The following is a 21,103-nucleotide window of genomic DNA, read 5'->3' as shown; positions in this document are numbered from 1 at the left end:
AATCTTGCATTTCCTTAAAGTTTATGATAGCTAAGCCTCGGCAGCTGCTGTGGCATTAAATCAGGTTCTAAGAAAGAGCAACTTCATCAGCCATGACAGACAAGTGTTTGTAGGATTTACTAAATGTTCAGTCTTAAAACAGTATCATTAAAATGTACCTTTAGGTGTTGTCCTAATAACCTCAGGCTATATGTGGATTATGGTTTCATTTTTTTATAACAAAAAAAAACAACAGGCAGTTTTAGGCTACCGAGAGAACACAATTTTTGAAGCACTTTGATGCAGTGCTTACTTCACCAGACTGCCAACATAAGATAATATTGCATTCATAAGTGTCTGAAAATGTAATGTTGGGATGGGAACAGAATATGTTTTAAATTAACTTTGATTAAAATAAATAAGTGATCTATTTCAAGGAACAATTTATTGGAATAAACTGCCTACAATTCCCCCAAGACCTGCTAATTAAATAATTTATGTTGAATCCTGTTTATGTATGGCTGATTGAAACATGTTAAATGCCTTGTTTAACATTGTTTTGGCATTGATAAATGGTTTGTTGTTTTAAAAAGAAATGTGAAGAAAAAAGCAATACAAAAATTCATTTGACAGATTAGGTAGCATTTTTATGTATATTAAATAGGAAACTAGGGCAGTGAAGAACACATGTGAATGCTTTCATTTTTTTTAATCGTTTATATGCATTAATTTAGGCTACAGAAAGTGAAGCTGGTGATATGGATCTCAGTGGGTTGCCAGAGACAGCAGTGGATTCTGAGGATGATGATGATGAAGAAGACATTGAAAGAGCATCCGATCCTTTAATGAGTAGAGATATTGTTAGAGATTGCTTAGAGAAAGACCCAATAGACAGGACAGATGATGATATTGGTAAGTATTACAAAGTAGCAAAATGCCATCAAACTTGTTCTTCTTCATCAGAAAAATGTAATTTTTGATCTTGGGGTTTTATTTTAGTTGTTGGCTTTTATAGTTGGTAAGTTTAGTGTTTATTCTGTAAGCTGATCTCTAAAGGCCAATGAATGAGTACAGCCAAAGAACCGGAAAATGCACGAGATATGGGGGAAAGCTATCAGTGCTGACCTTTTAGGTTTCAACATTCAACTTCTAATTGAAATGAAGACTGATTTATGAAGTAAGCATTGTTGCTTACTGGAAATTGTTAGGAATTTGACAAAGTTTATGTTCATGTCATCACTGGATTCTTATCAAGTTTTTTTTGTTTTAAGTTGTGATTTTTTTTTTACAACATTTGTTATAAATAGTGGAGCTATAAGACCTTTACATAAATAGAAATCTACTAAAACTAATTTGCTATGTTGATGTACAGACTTATACATTGAAAGCAAAGCTAGAATTCTAATTTAATCTGTTTCACTGTCTCAGGTGTTTTTTTGTGTGATTGTTTTGTTTGTTTGTTTGTTTGTTTTTTGTTTTTGTTTTTGTTTTTTTTTCCATTCATCAAAGTATACCTAAATGATGATTTGTTGATTATGACATGATAAAGGGACTGGAGTATCTCTTCTATGAGTAAAAACTGAGAGTTGGGACAGTTAAGCCTAGAGAAAAAAAGGCTCAGGGGGAATCTCATCCATGTGTGCAAATACTTGAAGGGAGGGTGTAAAGACAATGGAGCCAGGCGCTTCTCAGTGGTACCAAACGACAGGACAAAAGGCATTGTGCACGTTGGAACAGATGAGGTTGCCTCTGAATGTCAAGAAACACTTCTGAACTGTGCTTCAGGTGATGAAGCACTGGCAAACACTGAGAGGCCAGAGAGGCTGTTGAGTCTCCTCCTTGGAGATCTTCGAAAGCTGCCTGAACATGATCCTGGGCAACCTGCTTACGGTGTCCGTGCTTGAGCAGGATTGGACATGATGACCTCCAGCGGTCCCTTCCAGTCTCAACCATTCTGTGATTCTGTATAAATAACATTTTAGGAAAAAGATGGAATTGTATTGACTATTTCTGGTAGGTTTTGATGAAAACAAACGCAAAAACATCTAACGTCTAGGGCATATAAGTCCTCAGCAGGACTATTAAGAACAAATGTGCTCTGTATAGCTATGACTATATAAAACATCAAAACATGGGAGAAGCACATAGTTGAGTATAAGTGCAACTCCAATACATACAGAAGCCAGAAAAGCAGTAGTCACCTGTAAGACAGTAATCCTATTTTGCCTGGCCCATCCAAGGGGATCTTTGTAAATGTGCCAGATGACAACTCTTGTTGTTAACATGCCTAGACTGGACATGGAATGGATGGGTTTACCAAAGAAGATGCTCAGTTTTGACAATTTTCCCTGCCTAATGTCTTACTGTGTTTTATTTAAGTCGTAATGGAGTTATTGCTCTGGCTGGATGGAGAATTACAGTTTCATTGGCTGTGCTCAGAGCTCTTGATTAAATTACAATTTGTCTATTATGCTGACTTTTACTTTGCAGGGTTTCTGTTGATGGTATGACCAGCCAGTCTGTGCCTACAAAATACCCAGTAATTACAACAGGCCACTGTAAGAGATTTATTAGTATACAGAAATGATTGTGCAGCGTTTTAGCTTAAGTAGCCTTAGGCATCTTTCTGAAGAACTGTCTTTGCTGTGCTTTGTTGTTTTGACATGCACGACTCAGTGGGCTTTTTCTCCTTCAGAACAACTACTGGAATTCATGCATCAATTGCCTGCTTTTGCCAACATGACAATGTCAGTGAGGAGAGAGCTCTGTGCTGTAATGGTGTTTGCAGTTGTGGAGAGAGCAGGAACTATTGTACTGAACGATGGAGAAGAGGTCAGTAGAAAGTAGAAGTTACTTCTGACTCTCCTGTTATACCAGACATCCCAGAGTCCACAGTGTTATGGTCCTGTGTGCTGGTTTTTTTTTTTTTTTTTTTTTCTTTTTTCTTTTAAAAAAAAAAAAAAAGTAACTTTGAGCAGGTAAATTAAGTGTCATCTCATTCTTCCTTTGAAAGCTTTTGTTTAAGCCCTTGCACAACATTTCTTATTCAGTAAAAGCATAAGAAAATAATCTGCATAACATACATACTTCCTGTCTGTTGGAGGGGAGGGGGAAGAAGTGGGGATTTTATCTGTATAGCATGATATTATGATGTTAAATGATTTTGTCTTCATGTATCCTGCAACATTTAATTTGTAGCTGGATTCCTGGTCAGTCATTTTGAATGGCTCTGTGGAAGTGACTTATCCTGATGGAAGAACAGAGATACTGTGCATGGGAAACAGTTTTGGTGTTTCCCCTACCATGGACAAAGAGTACATGAAAGGGGTGATGAGAACCAAAGTGGATGACTGCCAGGTAGAGTGTCCAACTGTAACACATGCAAAATTAGGTACATATAGAAATAATTCAACTGAATAGCCAGACAGTTGTATTTCAAACTTGGTGTATGTATAAAATCTGTAGTGCATAACCCTGTGCAGTACTTGGAAGATACGGTTCCTGCTGTTTGTACTTACGGGCTGGGAAATTGAATTCTCTACATCCGGATAGGGATTGTTTTGGATGAAGAGGTTTGTCTGTGTGCTTTCTGTGGAACTTAAGGCCTAGCAGCCTGCTGCATATATCCATTGCTTCAAAGTTTCCTTTAGTTAGATCTCAAGATCTGTTAGCTATTATAGTCTCTCTTACTGTGGGTAAGAGCCGTTCTTCGTTAGCAGGTTCAGCTACTGAATCTTAGACTAATACATCTGTCCCATGATGAAGAGTAGAAGATGTTTTAGTTTCAGCCAGTCTTGACCTTTGCTTTAACACAAACAGTTGTAAGGGAGCACTTCTCATAGCATAAAACAGCTAGCCTAATCTGGATATGGGATGGCTGCTTACTTCTTCCCATCCAGAAGACAATAGCCAAGCTCTGGGTGAATTAAGTGTTTTTCTTGGTCCTGATGGCTAATTAGCTTCTATCAGATGCTCTTTGAAATGGGTGAAAATGTGTTAATGGAGTCTAACTTCCAATAAGTGCATAAATTGTATCTTGTTAGAATAATGTTCTGCAACAAATCCAAACAGTAGGAGATCTGTTTCAGCTACTAATAGCTGCTGGAAATAGAAAAATTCTGTAAATAAATTATGAAGAATGCAGAAGAAAATTCTATCTCTGGGAATCTTGTGCCTTTGTCCTAAGTATGGGCATGATGATTTTGCAGCTTGTCAATCAAAAAAACCCACTATTTTCTGTTCAATTAATGGCCCAAATTAATTTAAGGAGACAGTTTAATCTCAAGTATTTGCAAATCATAGTGTATGTGTATTTCTTTCCGAGTTGTAGTGGGTGGTCTTAATTATATTTGGATAGTGTAGGTACTAGGCATATTCTGAAAGCAGATAAGCAAAAATGGCTGGTAATGCCACGTCATTTTGTTCTGATGAATCTTGGGCTCCTCTGATTACAAGATTGTATTGGAAATACCATGTATTCTTCTGCTTACTCCAGCTGAATGGCTGGAATAACAGATTTGGTCATCCGCAGGTTGAAGACCTTCTTTACCTTTTCTATTAATAGAGTGCTTGCATCATAAGTCTAAACAGTTTTCTGAAGACTTTACCTTTTAATAGTGGTGTGTGATGATTCTTTCCAGTTTGTTTGTATAGCCCAGCAAGATTATTGCCGTATCCTCAATCAAGTGGAAAAGAACATGCAGAAGGTAGAAGAGGAAGGGGAGATTGTGATGGTTAAGGAGCACAGGGAGCTTGATCGCACTGGAACAAGAAAAGGTCACATTGTCATCAAGGTAAAAGCAAAAGGGAAAGATTCTTGCAAAGGTCTGTATTCTATAAACTTTTGAACTTGGCAAATAAGGCCCGGGATTAGATGAAATACATGATAACATCTATTTGAAAGTAAAAATTTCTAGTTTTTCTACTTTAAAAAATTATGCATGTGAGTAACGAAGTGATTTTTGTAAAACTTAATTACAGAAGCTTTGCTTATCTCATCAGTCATACCAGTATTGTTCTTTATAGTGTAATTCTTCAATATGATACAAGAAAACAAATTTTTGTTTATTGAAAATGTATTTTATTTTTTAAGTGTTTTTTCTTTCTTTTTTATATATATAGGGAACAGCTGAAAGGTTAACAATGCATTTGGTGGAAGAGCACTCTGTGGTAGACCCAACGTTTATAGAAGACTTCCTGTTGACGTATCGGACCTTTCTTTCCAGCCCAATGGAAGTGGGGAAGAAGTTGTTGGAGTGGTTCAATGACCCCAGCCTCAGGGATAAGGTTAAAATCCCCTAAAATTTATACACTTATTATATGCATTAAAAACATAAGCTACTAAGAATAAAATTATTTTTTTAGCGACTAAACTGAATAAGACACAATTTTAGTGACAGAATGCATGGATAAAACTATAGAAATATTCCTTCTTACTGTACTTTAAGTACAAACTTATTCATGCAAGGTAAATTCGCCATAATTTACCTTGCTGTGTTATTACTACTTAACTGAGTTGCTTGTAAGTATAGGGAAAGCTATTTTCAGTAATGAACATTTTTATTTAACTCATTTAACATAGTTCTATTGTGCCTTGAAATTTGAGCATGTAACTAAGTCCTGTTGTCTACATATAATAGTAATTAACACAGTTTGGCGAACATTTGGTGGTAATTTATCCTTATATAAAGATACTGTAAAATAGAGCCACTGTTAATAATCTAATCTATTGAGCAGTGTTAGGGGAAAAAAGAAAGAAACACAAGACAACAATCAAACAGCCCCTTCCCCAGTCAAAATTACCAAGAGATAAGAATGAGGCCCTGTGTATTCAGCTTTGGCACAGTGATAGCAGCATGCTGTCTATTGAGACTATACTGAGCTTCCCACTGTAATGCTTTACTTTGAATGTATGTATTTGTCAAATGTAAAACACTAGTTAACAAAAAGGTGTTTTTTTTTTTTTCTTTGTTTGTTTTCAAATTTGAAGCTAGGGGAATAATATTAAAATTTTGGTTTTCAACTTTTATTTACATTTGGGTATTTTTCTACTAGAAATGCTAGTTTGTCTGCACATTGGAGAAAGTATCTTATATTTGGCAGAGAGGCAAGGCTTTGCTTCAGGGAAGTGCTCACTGTTCCTGTGAAAATCTGACTTCTATGTACACTGGAAAGCTGCAGCTAATACTGTTTAGCACAGACCTGCTAGAGCTTCAGATCTATAATACCATCTTTAGACTTACTTTGCTTGTCCTCCCATGGATAATCTCCATAGCCTTTAAAAGCATGAGCAACCACAGCTGCTGGTATCAGGTCTGGAAACAGAGCAGCTCTTGTTCTGCCATCTTAAGAGCCAACCCTTTCTGTCATCGATCAGCCCTGACAGAAGCGCTGCTTGGTTCGCGTGCAGGAAAGGCAAAAATCAGAATAGCTTGGGAGGAGCAAAGTTAAGTAAGTGAGGAACACAGGACCTGGAAGATTTTGTCTGTCTGGTTTAGGGGCTGGCAAAGGAGAGGGAAAGGGGTGAGAAAAACTTATGGAGCACCATCAGTAGCCAGTGATAGACTGGGACATTTGAGATCTGATCTTGTTTATGATTTTCCCTGCAACCAGGGTACTTGACATAACATCTTAAACTGTTTTTTACAGCTGCTCTCCTGGTTGAAATAGAAGTAGTGGCATTCTTCTAGAAGTCACTGTTCAACTCTTTTCAGTGCAGTGTCTGCTGGGTGCAGCAAGAAGCCCCTAGTTTGAAAGCAGTATTGATACTGAAGTATTTTAAAATATATGATGTGGTATGGCTTGCAACTTCCCGTTTTGCTTAAAAATTTGTAGTTGTCCCAAATTTCACTAGACATTATCTGGGTCTTCCAGTGTGATTTTCAACACAGATGTTTAACAGAAAGGAAGTTCATCTTCAGTTTTAAAAATGAAAATGTCTCAAATACGCCAGAAATGCTACCTCTAGCCTAATTTCCTGTGGCTGAGAGCTGTAGTGCAGAAACTATGCTGTTTTCTCCTTTTAGAAATCTAATCTCTCTAGGACTTCTATTGTAGTTGATTAGATTGGTCATGAATTTCAGCAATTCTTCTGAATTCATTTGTTTTTCAGCACAAAAGGGAACCCGCTTGGAAACTGCATGAACACAATAAACCATACAGCTCCCATGAGGGTAGCAGAGTTTGCTTTTGGATGCTTTTTCACAGATCTTTAGAATAAGAGGTTTAGATTTTGTGCAGAGGCCAAGAACTGACAGTGGCTAGCTTTGTGATTAAAATTTGTATGAGATTCTGTTCTAAGCTCCAGTTCTTGAAACGTTCAGTTTTTCTCCCTATTGATTTGCTTCCTCAGCAAAAGAAATATACCTGTATTTCTGAGAACATTGAGTGGAACAACCATTTTTGATTAAGGAGCTTTTTGAAAATTGCGTGAATCAATCTTAACCCTAAAGGTCAAAAATATTCTATTTTGTCAGGACAAGTGCTGCTGATGTTCCAGGTCAAATCACATCTAAAGATCAAATTTTAGTGGGAGTATATATTTAAAAAAAAAAAAAAAAAAAAAAAAAAAAAAAAAAAAGCTCTTGTTATGTGGCTTTACTGTACAGGAATATTAATTGATAATATCATTTTTTCCCCTCCCTAACAAACTGTAAAATACCAGCTAACATTCTTCTGAACTTGATAATCATAGTTCAATAAGGGACCTCAGGGATGAAGAGAAGGGAGGAGGTGTAAACAAAAAGATTGAATGTAAGGAAGAGAATTACATGTATTTGCTGTTAAGACCTCTTTCCTGCTTCTCACAATAGCTCCTTTTTCCTGCCTCTGTAAACATACAATAACTCTTTTACACAGGCAAATGCCTGATGAAGTTAATGGTGGCTTATCTCAACTTTTGTAAGTTTCAAGAGCCAATAAAAAAAAAAAAAAGCAGCTTTGTAATCATGTGCTTGAAGAATTAAGCAGATTTGGAAATGTATGTGGACAGGAAATTATTGTTACAAATGAGAAATGGATCTAATTCAGTGCCTCATACCTGTGTGTGCTCTATTCCCTGCTCAAACAACTTTGGTACAGCCAGTGTTACTTTTCTAACTTTTAGTAATCTGTATGAAATACAACCCTTAAACAATTTTAATACTTCATTCTTTCCTCTTGAACAGTGAAGTTTGGGTATGTAGTATTTAGAATCCTGATGGAAGCTTAGAGCAGCTTTAAGCAGCAGTATTTTTAAAGGACTTAGCAATAGTGCTGATCTGGGCTTTCTTGGGAAATAAATTATTGATTAATTTTCAGGTTACACGGGTAGTATTGTTGTGGGTGAACAATCACTTCAATGATTTTGAAGGAGATCCTGCTATGACTCGATTTCTGGAAGAATTTGAGAACAATTTGGAGAGGGAGGTAAGAATGTTTTTTTCTGACAATTTTAGATAGCAGGGAGCAGTCAGTCTATTATTACACATAACTCATTATGCTTCTCTTTTTTTTTTTTTTATAGAAAATGGGTGGACATTTGAGGCTGTTAAATATCGCTTGTGCTGCTAAAGCGAAACGAAGATTGATAACCTTAACAAAGCCATCTCGAGAAGCCCCTTTGCCTTTTATCTTGCTGGGAGGGTCAGAAAAGGGATTTGGCATCTTTGTTGACAGTGTCGATTTTGGTAGCAAAGCTACAGAAGCAGGCTTGAAACGTGGAGACCAGGTATGTCATTTTAAAATGTTTTATTTTTCTCCTCTTTTTCCCCCATTCTCTTCACTAAATAAAAATAACTACCTCTTTTTATTTTTAGATACTGGAAGTGAATGGTCAAAACTTTGAAAACATTCAGCTGTCAAAAGCCATGGAAATCCTTAGAAATAACACTCATCTGTCTATCACTGTGAAAACCAATTTATTTGGTAAGTTTATGTGCACTTCGTTCTAACTTGTGTTCTAATTTAGATAGGATTTTTAGTTTTATACATAAAACATTTGGAAATGACTTTAAATGATTGTTTGAAATACTTCTGAGGTGGGAAGAATAGGAAAAGGAGGTTTGCAGCTTCTAAAGAGTCAGAGTTGAAAATTGTAAAGAAAAAATTTCAAATAAAATCTTATACGAAGTCACTTGACTCTCACAAGTGCATATTTTTGGATTAAGAGGAACTGCAGTGACCGTTTAGCTTGAAGTTATAAAACATGTCCATATGTATAACAGTCCTTCCTCAAGAAAGAAGCCTTTTTTGGAAGTTCAGTTGTTTGGAGATTTTCATCTGTCAACAGCATATGCTCATAGTTTCTCAGTCTGTTCCTTGTGAGTGCAACAAGGTTAATAAAAACTTTCTTACCGGCTAGGTGATGATAATCTCTGAATAACCCTCTGAATCTTTTGTTTGTCTCTTACAAGTACTTACAAAGTCATGAAAGAGCCTTTAAGCAGCTCAGGACCTCAGTTACCATCATAAGAAATAAACAATTTGTGGGTTTTATTTAATTTTTACCACCGGACACTTGGATTATTAACATAATTCCATGATATGTTCCCGAAATACCTCTTTCATGATGAGGTTCTTCATTGCAAATAAGTAGGACAGCATATTTCCACAGGATGTCACTGAACTAATTGATGGTTAAATATGCTTAGGTTATCTCCAAAAGACACTTGTCAAATCTATTTCCTGGGGATTTTTTTTTTCCTTTGCAGTAAAGATTCTAATGTTTCATCTGTATCTGCTTGTTTAGCAGTTATACATAGAGAAACAAGCACGTGTTCTTTGTAACTCGCTTGTTTGTTTTTTTTAGTATCATGTGTTGCTTTAGTCTTAAGACTAAATATGATTTCTTCATAAATTGTGCTTTCTCAGCTTTTAATCTTGTTGCTCTGCTCCAAATACCAAAATGACAGTAGAGTAATGGAACAGAACAGTTACTTCCTGTGCATTGCATGAAATATTCCTTATCAACAAATCCCCAAACCAGTTTCCTATTTCTTAACAGCATCTTCCCACCTATACTTAACTTCTCTCTAGCCCCCAAACTTCTTTTCTGTACAGTATGGTTATTGTTTCTCCTTTGCTCTTCTTTAACTCTCCGTTATTTGAGGCTTTTAAGGACTCTTAGTAATTTGTTGTGTACTTCTGGAGGAATGGATGAATGTTAAGGACAAAAAGAATACACATGAGTAAAAGCCTTGCCCTGAATACTCATTCTAAGCTCCTTGCCATTGTTCTCACTTTTTCTACAATTCTGTATTTTTAATCATCAATTTCATAGAAAATACCAAAGAAACAATGATTTTGTTTTGTTTTGTTTTCAAAGCAAATTGCTTTGTACATTTAGCATAGACTTATTCAGTAAGTGCCAGCTGGCTGGCATACATTTTATTTCTTAGCTTATCTTCTCAAAACCCCTAGTATCCCCAACCCTATCCCTGAGTTGATTATTCGTTTTTTTCTTACTCCTCCCCCGTCTTAATATGCATCCCTGTTTTATGGTAGTTTTCCACTTATAATGAGGGAGCTGTTGACAATACAGAGGGCTTCTCTTCTTCCTAAAATGAAAATCATTCTCTCATTTTTTCAAAAACACATTGTACTATTTCAGTACACACAAGTTATTCTTTACAAAAATACGTAAATAATTAAGTTCTTCCGTACCTCAACATCCTACACACAAGATGGTATATGTATCACTAGGTATGTTCTCTACTAGACCCATAGCAGTGGCCTTGTTTCATTTAGAAACATTCAAAAAAAAAAAAAAAAAAAACACTTTCTTATTGCTTCCTGAAATTCAGGAGGCATTTGTGCATACTTTTTGTGTGGCCTCCAGTATTAGTCTTGTAGTCTGTCCTAGCACAGGTTTATTATCTTTGAGAAGTGCATTCATCACTACAAACCAGATAATTTTCAATTTCATTACAAATCAGATAATTTTCCACATTTATCTATGAATACCTTTTCTCTTGCTCCAAATGTCTGACTTGATCACCAAATCGGTTTTGTTTGTATATAAATACATAGTCACTTTTGTGAAGTGCAAAGTTGTAGTAGAAGAACTGATTAACAAATTCATCAGTTGTGTCTGCTTCTTAGATGACTCTTTGTTAGAGACCTGTAGGAGACAACTGGGAGCAGTAATAAGTTCAGCCTTTCGAGGTTAGAATTTTGCCATACCAAGTCTGTTGGCCTTCTAAGACTTCAAGTTTTCTTGTACACATGGCAGGTGGACACAACAGCCATATCGAACATCCAAGATGTCTCTTAAGTATTCTCATAGTTTCTCATTTTTTGTTTGTTTGTTTTATGACTTTGTTAGTTTCCATTCTGATTTCTGACTTTTGATCCTGTTGCTGTTACCTGTCCGTGAGCTTTCCTTGCTGGCCATCAGTTTAAAAATTTCCTTTATGGTGGTTAATTTTCTTACGTCATTTTTGTCTAGTGTACTCTTTAATGCATGGTACTAGTCTGCAGAAGTCTATGTCCTTAGACTGAAAAGTCAAATTCCTTCCGCTGACACCATCCAAGCAACCATGTGGTCATCTAGTGTATTTCTTTTTCAAGCTGGGCCAATTTCCTGATTATTACAGAAAATTAGTGTCCTTTTTTAAAATAAATAAATAAATCTCTAAATTCCAGTAATATGTGAATTAACAGAATGTGCTAAACATTTTTTTCTAACGATTAATATTACACTGGTCAGGTGCACAGTCTTTTTTACATTTTTGTTCTTCTTTCCACTCTTTTCTCTTGTGCAGTTTTTAAAGAACTTTTAACACGGTTGTCTGAGGAAAAAAGAAATGGTGCTCCCCACCTGCCTAAAATTGGTGATATTAAAAAGGCAAGCCGTTATTCCATCCCAGACCTTGCTGTTGATGTGGAGCAGGTAATAGGACTAGAAAAAGTAAATAAGAAAAGTAAAGCCAACACAGTTGGGGGAAGAAATAAATTAAAGAAGATACTTGACAAGACTCGAATCAGCATTCTGCCTCAGAAACCATACAAGTGAGTGTTCTTTTCTTAAATACTTGCATCGTGTTATGTTTTTAAAAACTTGTAATGATACTTAAAATTTGTTGTGATCCTTTAATTATTTTCGTTAGAGAACAAAAATTTATTTTGTTAAAGAATTGTTAAATCTTTAATTATTACAAAACACTTTTGTATCTTCTAAAATGCTAGAAGAAAATGCTAGCCTAAATATTTGAATGACCATAGACTGATAATAATACAATTTGTGACATCAATAGGAATATATTCTTATACAGCAATGGCATAAATACTTTTTGATGGCTTGTTTTTTTTTTTTTTTTTTTTTTAAGATAACTGTTAACTGGAAGCATCCTGGGCAGTTAATTTCATACTAACTCCATAAGCAGTTTTGCTTGCAAATTGCTGGTAGAAGTAGTAAATTCAATTTATACACAGTCCAGTGGTCTATAAGAATGTATGCATGATGCTGTAAAGGAGACCGAGGTTAAAATTCGAACTTTGGTTCTCTGATAGAATAAAGCTAAATCTGGTTTCTGATACCTTTTATTCTATGAACACCTTTTAGAAATGGAGTTCTGCTGAGGAACTCAGAAACAATGAGCTTTATGTGGTTTTATGGGAATCTGGTTCTTGTCCAAGACAGATGGCATCAATGGGAGGAACATGAAAATGCCAATGAATTGTAGAGTGTGTAATAATTGCTGATGTGTAATAAATATTTTCTATTGTATTTTCATTTTCTGCATACCATTGAGGAATATCTATATTATGTAAACTCACGTAAAAAACACCTAAAATGAAAATCTAGGATTTTTTCCTGCTATCGTTAAAACAAAATAAGTTTATTAGGTATTCCCACTCAAAAAATGAATACTCTTCTAAAACTTATTAGCAACAGAATAAATAGGATGTTACTGACATCAAGATAGAGGAGTGTAAATGATTATATACAAGTAATGAATCTTTCTCAAATTGATGCAGATGTATTTCAGTAGAGGAGAATCTGTAAATCCTTATTTTATGCTGTTTGTCTTTACAACTTTCTTTTTATTTCATGGATCTTGTATGTTTGCTCCTGTGATGAGCTGTGCATCATCTTGGATGTGATTTTTGCATTGTTCACCATTATTCATAGCTTTTGCATAAAATCTCATGTTGGTTTCACTTTTTTCTTTGATGCCTTTCATTTTTGTGCACTTTTTCTGTTCAGGGACCTCTTTGGGTAAGAGTTGAAAAAACAGTACACTTGACCTATTTTATTTTCCTTTTGCTAGCTTTACTTCGTGCATTTTATATATAGCAGTTTGTCTGCAAAGCTTGTTGACATTCAGTTGTTTGTCTGCACAGTTTCTGCATATAGATGTGTAGCTGTAGATTTACCTATTTGTGCTTTTCTTCCTGTTCTGTAGACACGTCTGTCTTATTCTTCCTAATACATGCAATACCGTTCATTATTAAAGGACTTTACCTATTCTCACGTCTTCAAAAGAATAAAATAAAAAAAAAATCAAGTGGGATAGAAAAGCTGATTTACTTATTAAAGTAGGTATTTAAAGACTTCATGAGTCAGCTGGCCAGCTTATGAGGTGAAACTGTCCACCTTTTCTTGAAGGTGAATGCTGCAGGTGTCTCAGTGTCTCTAGAATATATGCTAACTCTTAGAGTTTGTCAGCTTCATGAGATGTTAAAGTAGTGACAAAGACAAATTATGAGCAGGAGATAATGCCTTCCTTCAGTCTTGCTTTTTAGTCTGATAACGTCAAGTAACTTTCCAAGTTGAGCAAATAGCATAATTTCCTCTGGAGCTACTGTGAAATCTCCTTCTCTCTGCCAGCTCTGAGGCATCTCTTGAAGTGTGCCTCTGGCTGCAGCCACTGCGTAAGCTCCTTGGCTTCTGTACTTGTTGCCCCTTCAGATTCAGAAGGTTTTTGCTTCAAATAAGGATTAAACATGGCTCTCACCTCCAGCTCTTTCTGGCCCAGAGTGGAGCATCCCAGATGATCCTCTCTCCTCTGTATTTGCAGCCCTTCAGTGGGATGCAGAGCATGCTTTATATTAAAGCAATTGGACGCTTGCTATTCCGCTATCCCTTCTATCACATTGTTATTCAGCAGGAAAGTAATTTCTTCATGTTATCTCCCTGTATGGCAAGTGTATACAGAAAGTAACAGAAACACCTTTTTTTTTTTTTTTTTTAAAAGCAATTTTTAAATTAATTTTTTTTAAAAAAAAAAAGCAATTTCCTTTGACCCAAAAAATAAATTACTGTCCTCATCACTAGGCAAAGTATCTTCATGGGGTGTGGAGTCTTCTAGTGCTGAATTTTTGGGGTTAATTTCTGGTTTGTGTAACCTGAAATCAGAGTCAGAGTTCTAAATTTTAAAAACAGAGTAAACTGAGTAACTACATTCCAGTTAAGTATATGGACACTTGGGGGGAAGCTAAGAACTTTAGAAACATTACTTTTTTAAAATTTAAAACATGATGTTTGAATTTGTAGAAAAGTTCAACACCTACTTCCTCGATGTCCTATAGCAGTCACTCTGCTTCACTTGCTGATTATGAGCTTCCAAGCAATAAGCAGATTAATTCCTGCTATAGTAGGATGATAGCTCTGTATCTGATCCATCTAGCACTACTGACCTTTGAGATGCAGCCTTTCACAATTTAATAGACGAAATCATTCACCTTTATCACAGAATGCTTTATTTGCACCTGTTAGGCACTTTGGAGGGAATGCCAGTAGCACCCAACTGTGGATATGTACTGTGGCCTTCCAAGTCAGCTGGCGTCATTTCAATTACATTTAGTGAAGAGGAACTCTGAGAAGGTGATACAGAGTAGGAAGGCTGAAATGGGTGAGCTCAACAATCCTCCGTTATGTGGCTGTTGAGAGGTCTTAGGCTGCTCTACGGTTACAGCAACTCCCGAAATACAATTGCAAATCCTATCTGTGATGGGGTGGAAGATCTGTGAGATTTAGTTGTCAGCGATTTTGAGAGGATGGCAGTACTAGTCAAAGTTGGGGTGATGCAGGAATGATGATGTATCTTTTGAATAAAGATCTTGGCCCTTGAGATAAAAATAATGAAAAGATGACAAGTGTAGCAGCTCAGAGCTTAGTGGTGAGCATGAGCATCTGCTGTCACTGTGAACAGGCAGGTCTGATCAAGGTGAGTGGACATTTGGGTGCTGTTGACAAATCTAGACAGAAAGCACTGCTGTCTGCAGAATATTAACTTCTAAACAGCAATTCCTCAAAGTGTGGAAAATGTGTTATAGAAACCCCCACGTGCCACTGCTATAGTCCAAGATCTGAAGGTTTGTAAGTGCTGATTTTATTTCTTTCTGGATGCAGTGACATTGGAATTGGCCAGTCTCAGGATGACAGCATTGTAGGACTGAGGCAAACAAAGCACATTCCTCCTGCTTTACCGGTCAGTGGAACCCTGTCATCCAGTAATCCTGATCTACTGCAGTCCCATCACCGCATCTTGGACTTCAATACAACTCCAGGTGAGGATCTGTTCTACACCATAGAATTTCCTTTTTTTTTTTTTTTTAATCAATTTATTTTGCTTGCGTTTCCAGATCTTGAAGTATCTATAATGTTGTTATTAACTGTACGCTGTCACCCACAGAGTAGCCGTATATGAATTAGGATTTGTTACCTTGCTCCAATATGCTTTACCCAGATGTGTATAGATGAATGCTCTTGAAGTATGCTGTATACAGAGTGCCTCTTACTGTCTTACTCTTGGCCAGTGACTTTTTTTTTTTTGCTTTGTATTTTATAGTCTGCCCTGGTAGAACAGTTTTTACAAAGACTGCAGTATTTTCAAACAGCATGGGAGATCATAAGCTTAAATTAAATTGAAAGGACATTGTGTTTTCAGTCTTTTTCTGAACAGGCTTCTTAACTTCTTATATAATCTTGTACTACATCTGTAAAGGACAGCATTTTCAAGTTGCCTTTTAGTTGGCATTCCCCTGCACTAGAAGAGTCTAGAGCTATATGCTGAATGCTTTATATAGAAAATGATTTAAAATCCATTGTGAAATACTAAAAAACAACAACAAAACAAACAAAAAATCAACCACCGTATTTAGCAGAGAGGAACAAAGTATTGGTGGGGGGAGGAGTGAGAGTGGAAAAAGGGGAGAATGAGAGCCTTATCATATCAGAAGCGTTTAGCTGGATATCCTGGATGGGGAGGGATTTGGGCTCTTAATCTGCCTGCAGGAAGGTTCTTAACTTGAAACCTTCTCTGTGTCAGGTATCCAAATTTTTGTTGTTAAAAGGTAGCTGCTGGAGAAGGATTTAGTAACAATAGCTGTGCAGACACTTCGAAGTTTTAGTTTAATACTTAAGAGTATTTCTCAAAAACAGAACCAACAATTCAGTGCCTTCCAAAGTCTGAGAGATTTCAAACCTTACCTAAAAGGCCAGTGCTTAAATATCAGTTTACATACTATCCGAGTCAGTACAGTTTTCACTCTTGAAACTGCAGTACTGAGCATCACTTCCCCTCATTTGAGGGGAGCACTAGAGAAGAAGACTACAAGAAAGTGGTGTGTGGTTTTTGTTTCATTTTTGTTTGAGTGTCTAAGGTTGCTTCTGTGAGTGGGAAGATTGTTACATATTTTTAATCTCACAACTAGTTTCCAACACTGAAGATATTTCAGTAAGTGCGTGACTATTTAGTCAGCACTTTATCTATAAATGGGTAGAAAGTCAATTCTCCAGCTTGCCACTTACCTAGACTGGACCTTCTTATAATGTACTGAATACAGCAAATGTCTCAATACCAGAGCTGTGGGGAGTGTTTTCTCAGAATTCAAGCAAATCCCATTTATCAAGAAGAAAAAACATTGCAGTTCTGAATATCCTTCAGTTGCACATGGTGTTCAGAGAATTTTAATAAATAAACGTTGTTCTACTGTTTGGCTTTTGCTTTGGGGAAGCAATGATAGAAAATGATGTAATGCCCCTGCTTCAATATTATAGCAGCTTTTGTATTGTCTTTATAGAAAATGTAAGTAATTGCTGATTTTTTTTTTTTCTTAAAACACACACACGGCCGTGCACTGAATATTTTTAAAGGACTTTGTAAGTGTAATTTTTTTTTTCCTGGCTGGGAAGCCAGGGGGGAAGAGGAGTATGCAATCAAAAACATAATGGCTTTAGGGATGGTTGCAAGAGTTGAATTATATCACTGCTTAAAGACAGAGAAAAAAAATTAAAGCCTACAATTTTAATTTCTTTTATTATGTTAGCATAAATTAAAGCTGCAGATGGAGGCAGCTTCTGCTAAATTGAATGCACTGGAGAAGAAAGAGAATAGTAGTAGAGTGGCCATCCTTTGAGGCTTTGGGGGATATCCCTCAGGACAGAGAATAAAACAACTAGAAGGATAGTCTTTGAGGAGGAAGAAAGAACACTTTTTTAGCTTGAAATCTGCAAGGAGTGATTTTAGTTTCTCTTCTGATTTGCACAGGCTTTTGCAAATATGCTTGTAGAGGTTTATTTTTTAATGTTCAAATAGTCAATAGCACTTTGATTTCTGTTTGATTGAAAGTCAAAATAATTTAGTAATGATGAGCTGTCAGTCATTGTTACTTTTTTTACCCCATACAAGCTATGTAAGTGACTAGATTCCTATCATAAAACATTGCTTTCTTTATTCCAGTTTCCTTTTTTGAAAAGGAGTGAAGGGGATGATTACAATTCTCTTCAAGTGCTGGTTTATTAAAAAAAAAAAAAAAAAAGTACTGAATAACTTGCTGACATTACTATGTCTGTAGTAATTTCTGTTGCTTGTAAACTTCTCTGTATTCTGTGTAGTGCTTTTGCTACCAGCTCTGATAGGTTTGCACCCTGAGAAATTTGATGGTAAAATACAGTAGAAGGATGATGGTACTCTGTTTTCCTCTACATTTCTTCTTATTAACCTGTTCTGCTGGATCACTGAAGTTTTCTCTTTGCACAAAATACTTGCTGCTTTTGAGTACTAAGTGAGTTCCCACCTTAGTATTGTGTACAGAAGTTTCCCATCTTTACATCATTCCTTTGAGTGGCAAGTATTTCCATAACAGCAAGACTCAACAGGATCTAGAGAGCATGCTCTTTTTATTAGCTTCTTCGAATGGCTGCATCTTTGGCATCTGCCATTCCCACAATGTCAAAAACTGTAGAAATGATTTCAGGCTCTACTCTGTATTCTTCTTCAGTTAATCAAAATTGGTTAAAAGAAAAAAAAAAAAAAAAAAGGATTTACAGATTTGACTCAAGTACTTGGAAATGGTTAAACATTGGTCTACACTGATGCATGTTGTGTGTAAATTATAATATAATCACTCCACACAGTTTTAATGTGCTTGAATGTTAGTGCTTCTCAAGTTGCAAACATACTCATGTGAGCTGAAAAATTATAGGCATAATGTAATTCGTAAACTGAAATGTTTAAGCCTAAGTGGCCCTTGTGGCATGTAAGCCAAGTCACGTGAGAGAGATTTGTCTTACTGCTTTCCAAATGATGATGTTGAAGACATGGAGCAGTAGAGGGATGACATTTTTGCTTCTTTTGTCACAAGATTTCTGTTCCTGAATAGATTTTTTTGTAGTAACTTAAATATGTTACCGCACATGTTATGCACATTCAGGTCTCATAAGCTGTCAAATAAGATTATGGTTGTATCAACGTGAATGTTTTCATCTAGCAGCTGTTATTTTTTCAGTATCTTTAAAAATAATTATCACTTCTGTCTGTAGATTCAGGAGGCTTTCTATTTTTTTTTTATTTTTCTGTTCATATGACCTTTATGATCTTTAAAAATAAATTTTAATCAGAGAAAGGAGAGATGACCAGATATTATGCCAAAACCAAGAAAAGGTTATTCATAATAAAGGGAAGAAATTAAAATAAATAGAAATACTTTATCTTGTCAGTTAAAAGTTTTAAAAATAAACTGAAGTCCAGTGGAGGACAGCAGCACAATTTTAGCACAATTTTAGCTCTTTGTTTTCTCTTTATAATATCATGATAATCAAAAAACTTGAGTTGATAATGTATCTAGATTTCAAACCATTAACAAGATTATGGAGATAGCAAATACAACATTTGCTGTTAGGCTGATAATTTTCTAGGTTTCCTAAAAACAGCTGCATTGTAGGTGTTCACTCTAGGGTTTGTCATCAAACATTTGAAACAGTATTTGGAACTCAAATATTTAGAAAATTTTTCTATCTCCAAAAACTTGCTCTCTGTACCAATATTTTAGTAATTAAGAACGTAAAGAATCCATTACATTTAATATTATGTGTTAAACATATCAAGGATTGCCCATTTTGCTAGTTGGGTACTTGGATGCATTAATGCTACTGCAGCTTATTTATGTATACAGCTGGCTGTTACACCCGTGTCTTCCAGCTATTTGTATGGGTATGTCTTCCCTTTGTGTATGGCACTGTAGTTGAGTGTCAGACTTGTAGCTGAGTGTCTTAAAAGCATCATTAGGAAGACTGACACTCCTGTCACTTAATTTGATCATATGTCAGTGCACAGGGTAGTGTTGTGATTGTCCTTGATTTTTCTCAGGCTTGAATGAAACTTAACAGCACTGAATACCTGTGAAAATTGGGCTGCATATTAGCTTATCTGTCCATACTTGGCAAATGTTTACATATTTTCATAGTCCATTGATAGCCTAATTTCTTCTTCTTATCCTGGTAGCTTATAGAACCAGTCCTTCATTTCAAAACAACAAAAAACAACTACAACAACAAAACAACACGCAGACAACAACAACAACAACAAAGTATTCCATTAGAATGGGAGAGGTGAAACAGTGATACTGAAATAAAGAGTAATAATTTATAATTTGATTCAATGTGACCAATATTTTTGTTTGTTCTTATACCGTTAATTTTTTTCTGCATTACTGAATTGCATACCTTGTATGTAATTGTTTTTTCAGACTTACCAGATCAAGTTCTGAGGGTTTTCAAGGCAGATCAGCAAAGTCGCTACATCATGATCAGTAAGGACACAACAGCGAAAGAAGTGGTCATCCAGGCCATCAGGGAATTTGCTCTCACTGCAACCCCTGATGCATATTCACTATGTGAAGTCTCTGTCACGCCTGAGGGTGTAATCAAACAACGGAGGCTTCCTGATCAGTTATCCAAGCTTGCTGACAGGATACAGCTAAGTGGCAGGTGAGATTAGACACTGTGAGCTAAAGTTGACTATGCCAGTTTATTAAATTATATTAATGCTCCTATTAATATTTTTAATAAATAATAATGCTCTTATTATTTCATTACTGAAATTCTGTTTCTTTACAAGAAATCACCTCCTATGCTTCTAATTAAGATCTATGTGTCTTGAAATTCAATTTATTCTATGATGCCAACTGGTCATTAATTTTCACTAGTATTTGAGTATATTCGATAAAGTCTGGTTTGGAATTTTGTTTTTATAGGTATTACCTGAAGAACAACATGGAAACAGAAACTCTTTGTTCAGATGAGGATGCTCAAGAGTTACTAAGAGAAAGTCAAATTTCTCTACTACAGCTCAGTACTGTTGAGGTGGCTACTCAGCTCTCCATGAGAAACTTTGAGCTATTCCGTAACATTGAACCCACAGAATACATAGATGACTTGTTTAAACTGAAATCAAAAACAGGTTGCACTAATCTAAAGAAGTTTGAAGAAGTGATAAATCAAGAAACATTCTGGGTAGCTTCTGAGATTCTAAGAGAAACCAACCAGCTGAAAAGGATGAAAATCATCAAGCATTTCATTAAGATAGCACTACACTGCAGAGAATGCAAGAACTTCAACTCGATGTTTGCTATCATTAGGTATTGCACCTTAATAATTGTAATTCTGAATAAAAAACAAAGCTTTATTTATAAATAAAAAAAATGTAATTAAAAATGTTTTTAAAAACGTATTAAACAGAGTAAACTAATTCATACTGCCAACCTCAGCACTTGACAATGCAATAAGGAAAGTATTCTCCAGAAATCTGAACTTGTTGTGGAAATGCTTGCTAAAATATTATTAGTAATGCTACTGTTTGTGTACTTATTGCTCAAGACGGCGAGGCTAGAAGCACTGTCAACATGACAGTAGAGAAAC

General features: G+C 35.7%; 1 protein-coding gene across 5 annotated transcripts in view; it reads left to right on the top strand.

Moving 5' to 3' along the window:
• Window positions 1-21,103, top strand: part of RAPGEF2 (Rap guanine nucleotide exchange factor 2) — a 181,444-nt gene that overhangs the window by 143,055 nt on the left and 17,286 nt on the right. For all 5 annotated transcript variants that reach the window (XM_082759345.1, XM_082759344.1, XM_082759342.1 and 2 more), the window contains 12 exons: window positions 714-891; window positions 2,675-2,811; window positions 3,178-3,336; window positions 4,620-4,772; window positions 5,101-5,265; window positions 8,278-8,385; window positions 8,483-8,686; window positions 8,775-8,883; window positions 11,721-11,967; window positions 15,314-15,471; window positions 19,933-20,173; window positions 20,440-20,823. In XM_082759345.1, the coding sequence (XP_082615471.1) occupies window positions 714-891; window positions 2,675-2,811; window positions 3,178-3,336; window positions 4,620-4,772; window positions 5,101-5,265; window positions 8,278-8,385; window positions 8,483-8,686; window positions 8,775-8,883; window positions 11,721-11,967; window positions 15,314-15,471; window positions 19,933-20,173; window positions 20,440-20,823 (2,243 nt within the window). The remainder of the gene's footprint in view (window positions 1-713; window positions 892-2,674; window positions 2,812-3,177; window positions 3,337-4,619; window positions 4,773-5,100; window positions 5,266-8,277; window positions 8,386-8,482; window positions 8,687-8,774; window positions 8,884-11,720; window positions 11,968-15,313; window positions 15,472-19,932; window positions 20,174-20,439; window positions 20,824-21,103) is intronic.

Source organism: Aythya marila (assembly GCF_965140915.1).
Source record: "Aythya marila genome assembly, chromosome: 4".
In the NCBI taxonomy this organism is placed as follows: Eukaryota; Metazoa; Chordata; class Aves; order Anseriformes; family Anatidae; genus Aythya; species Aythya marila.
This window is presented reverse-complemented; position numbering and strand designations above follow the sequence as displayed.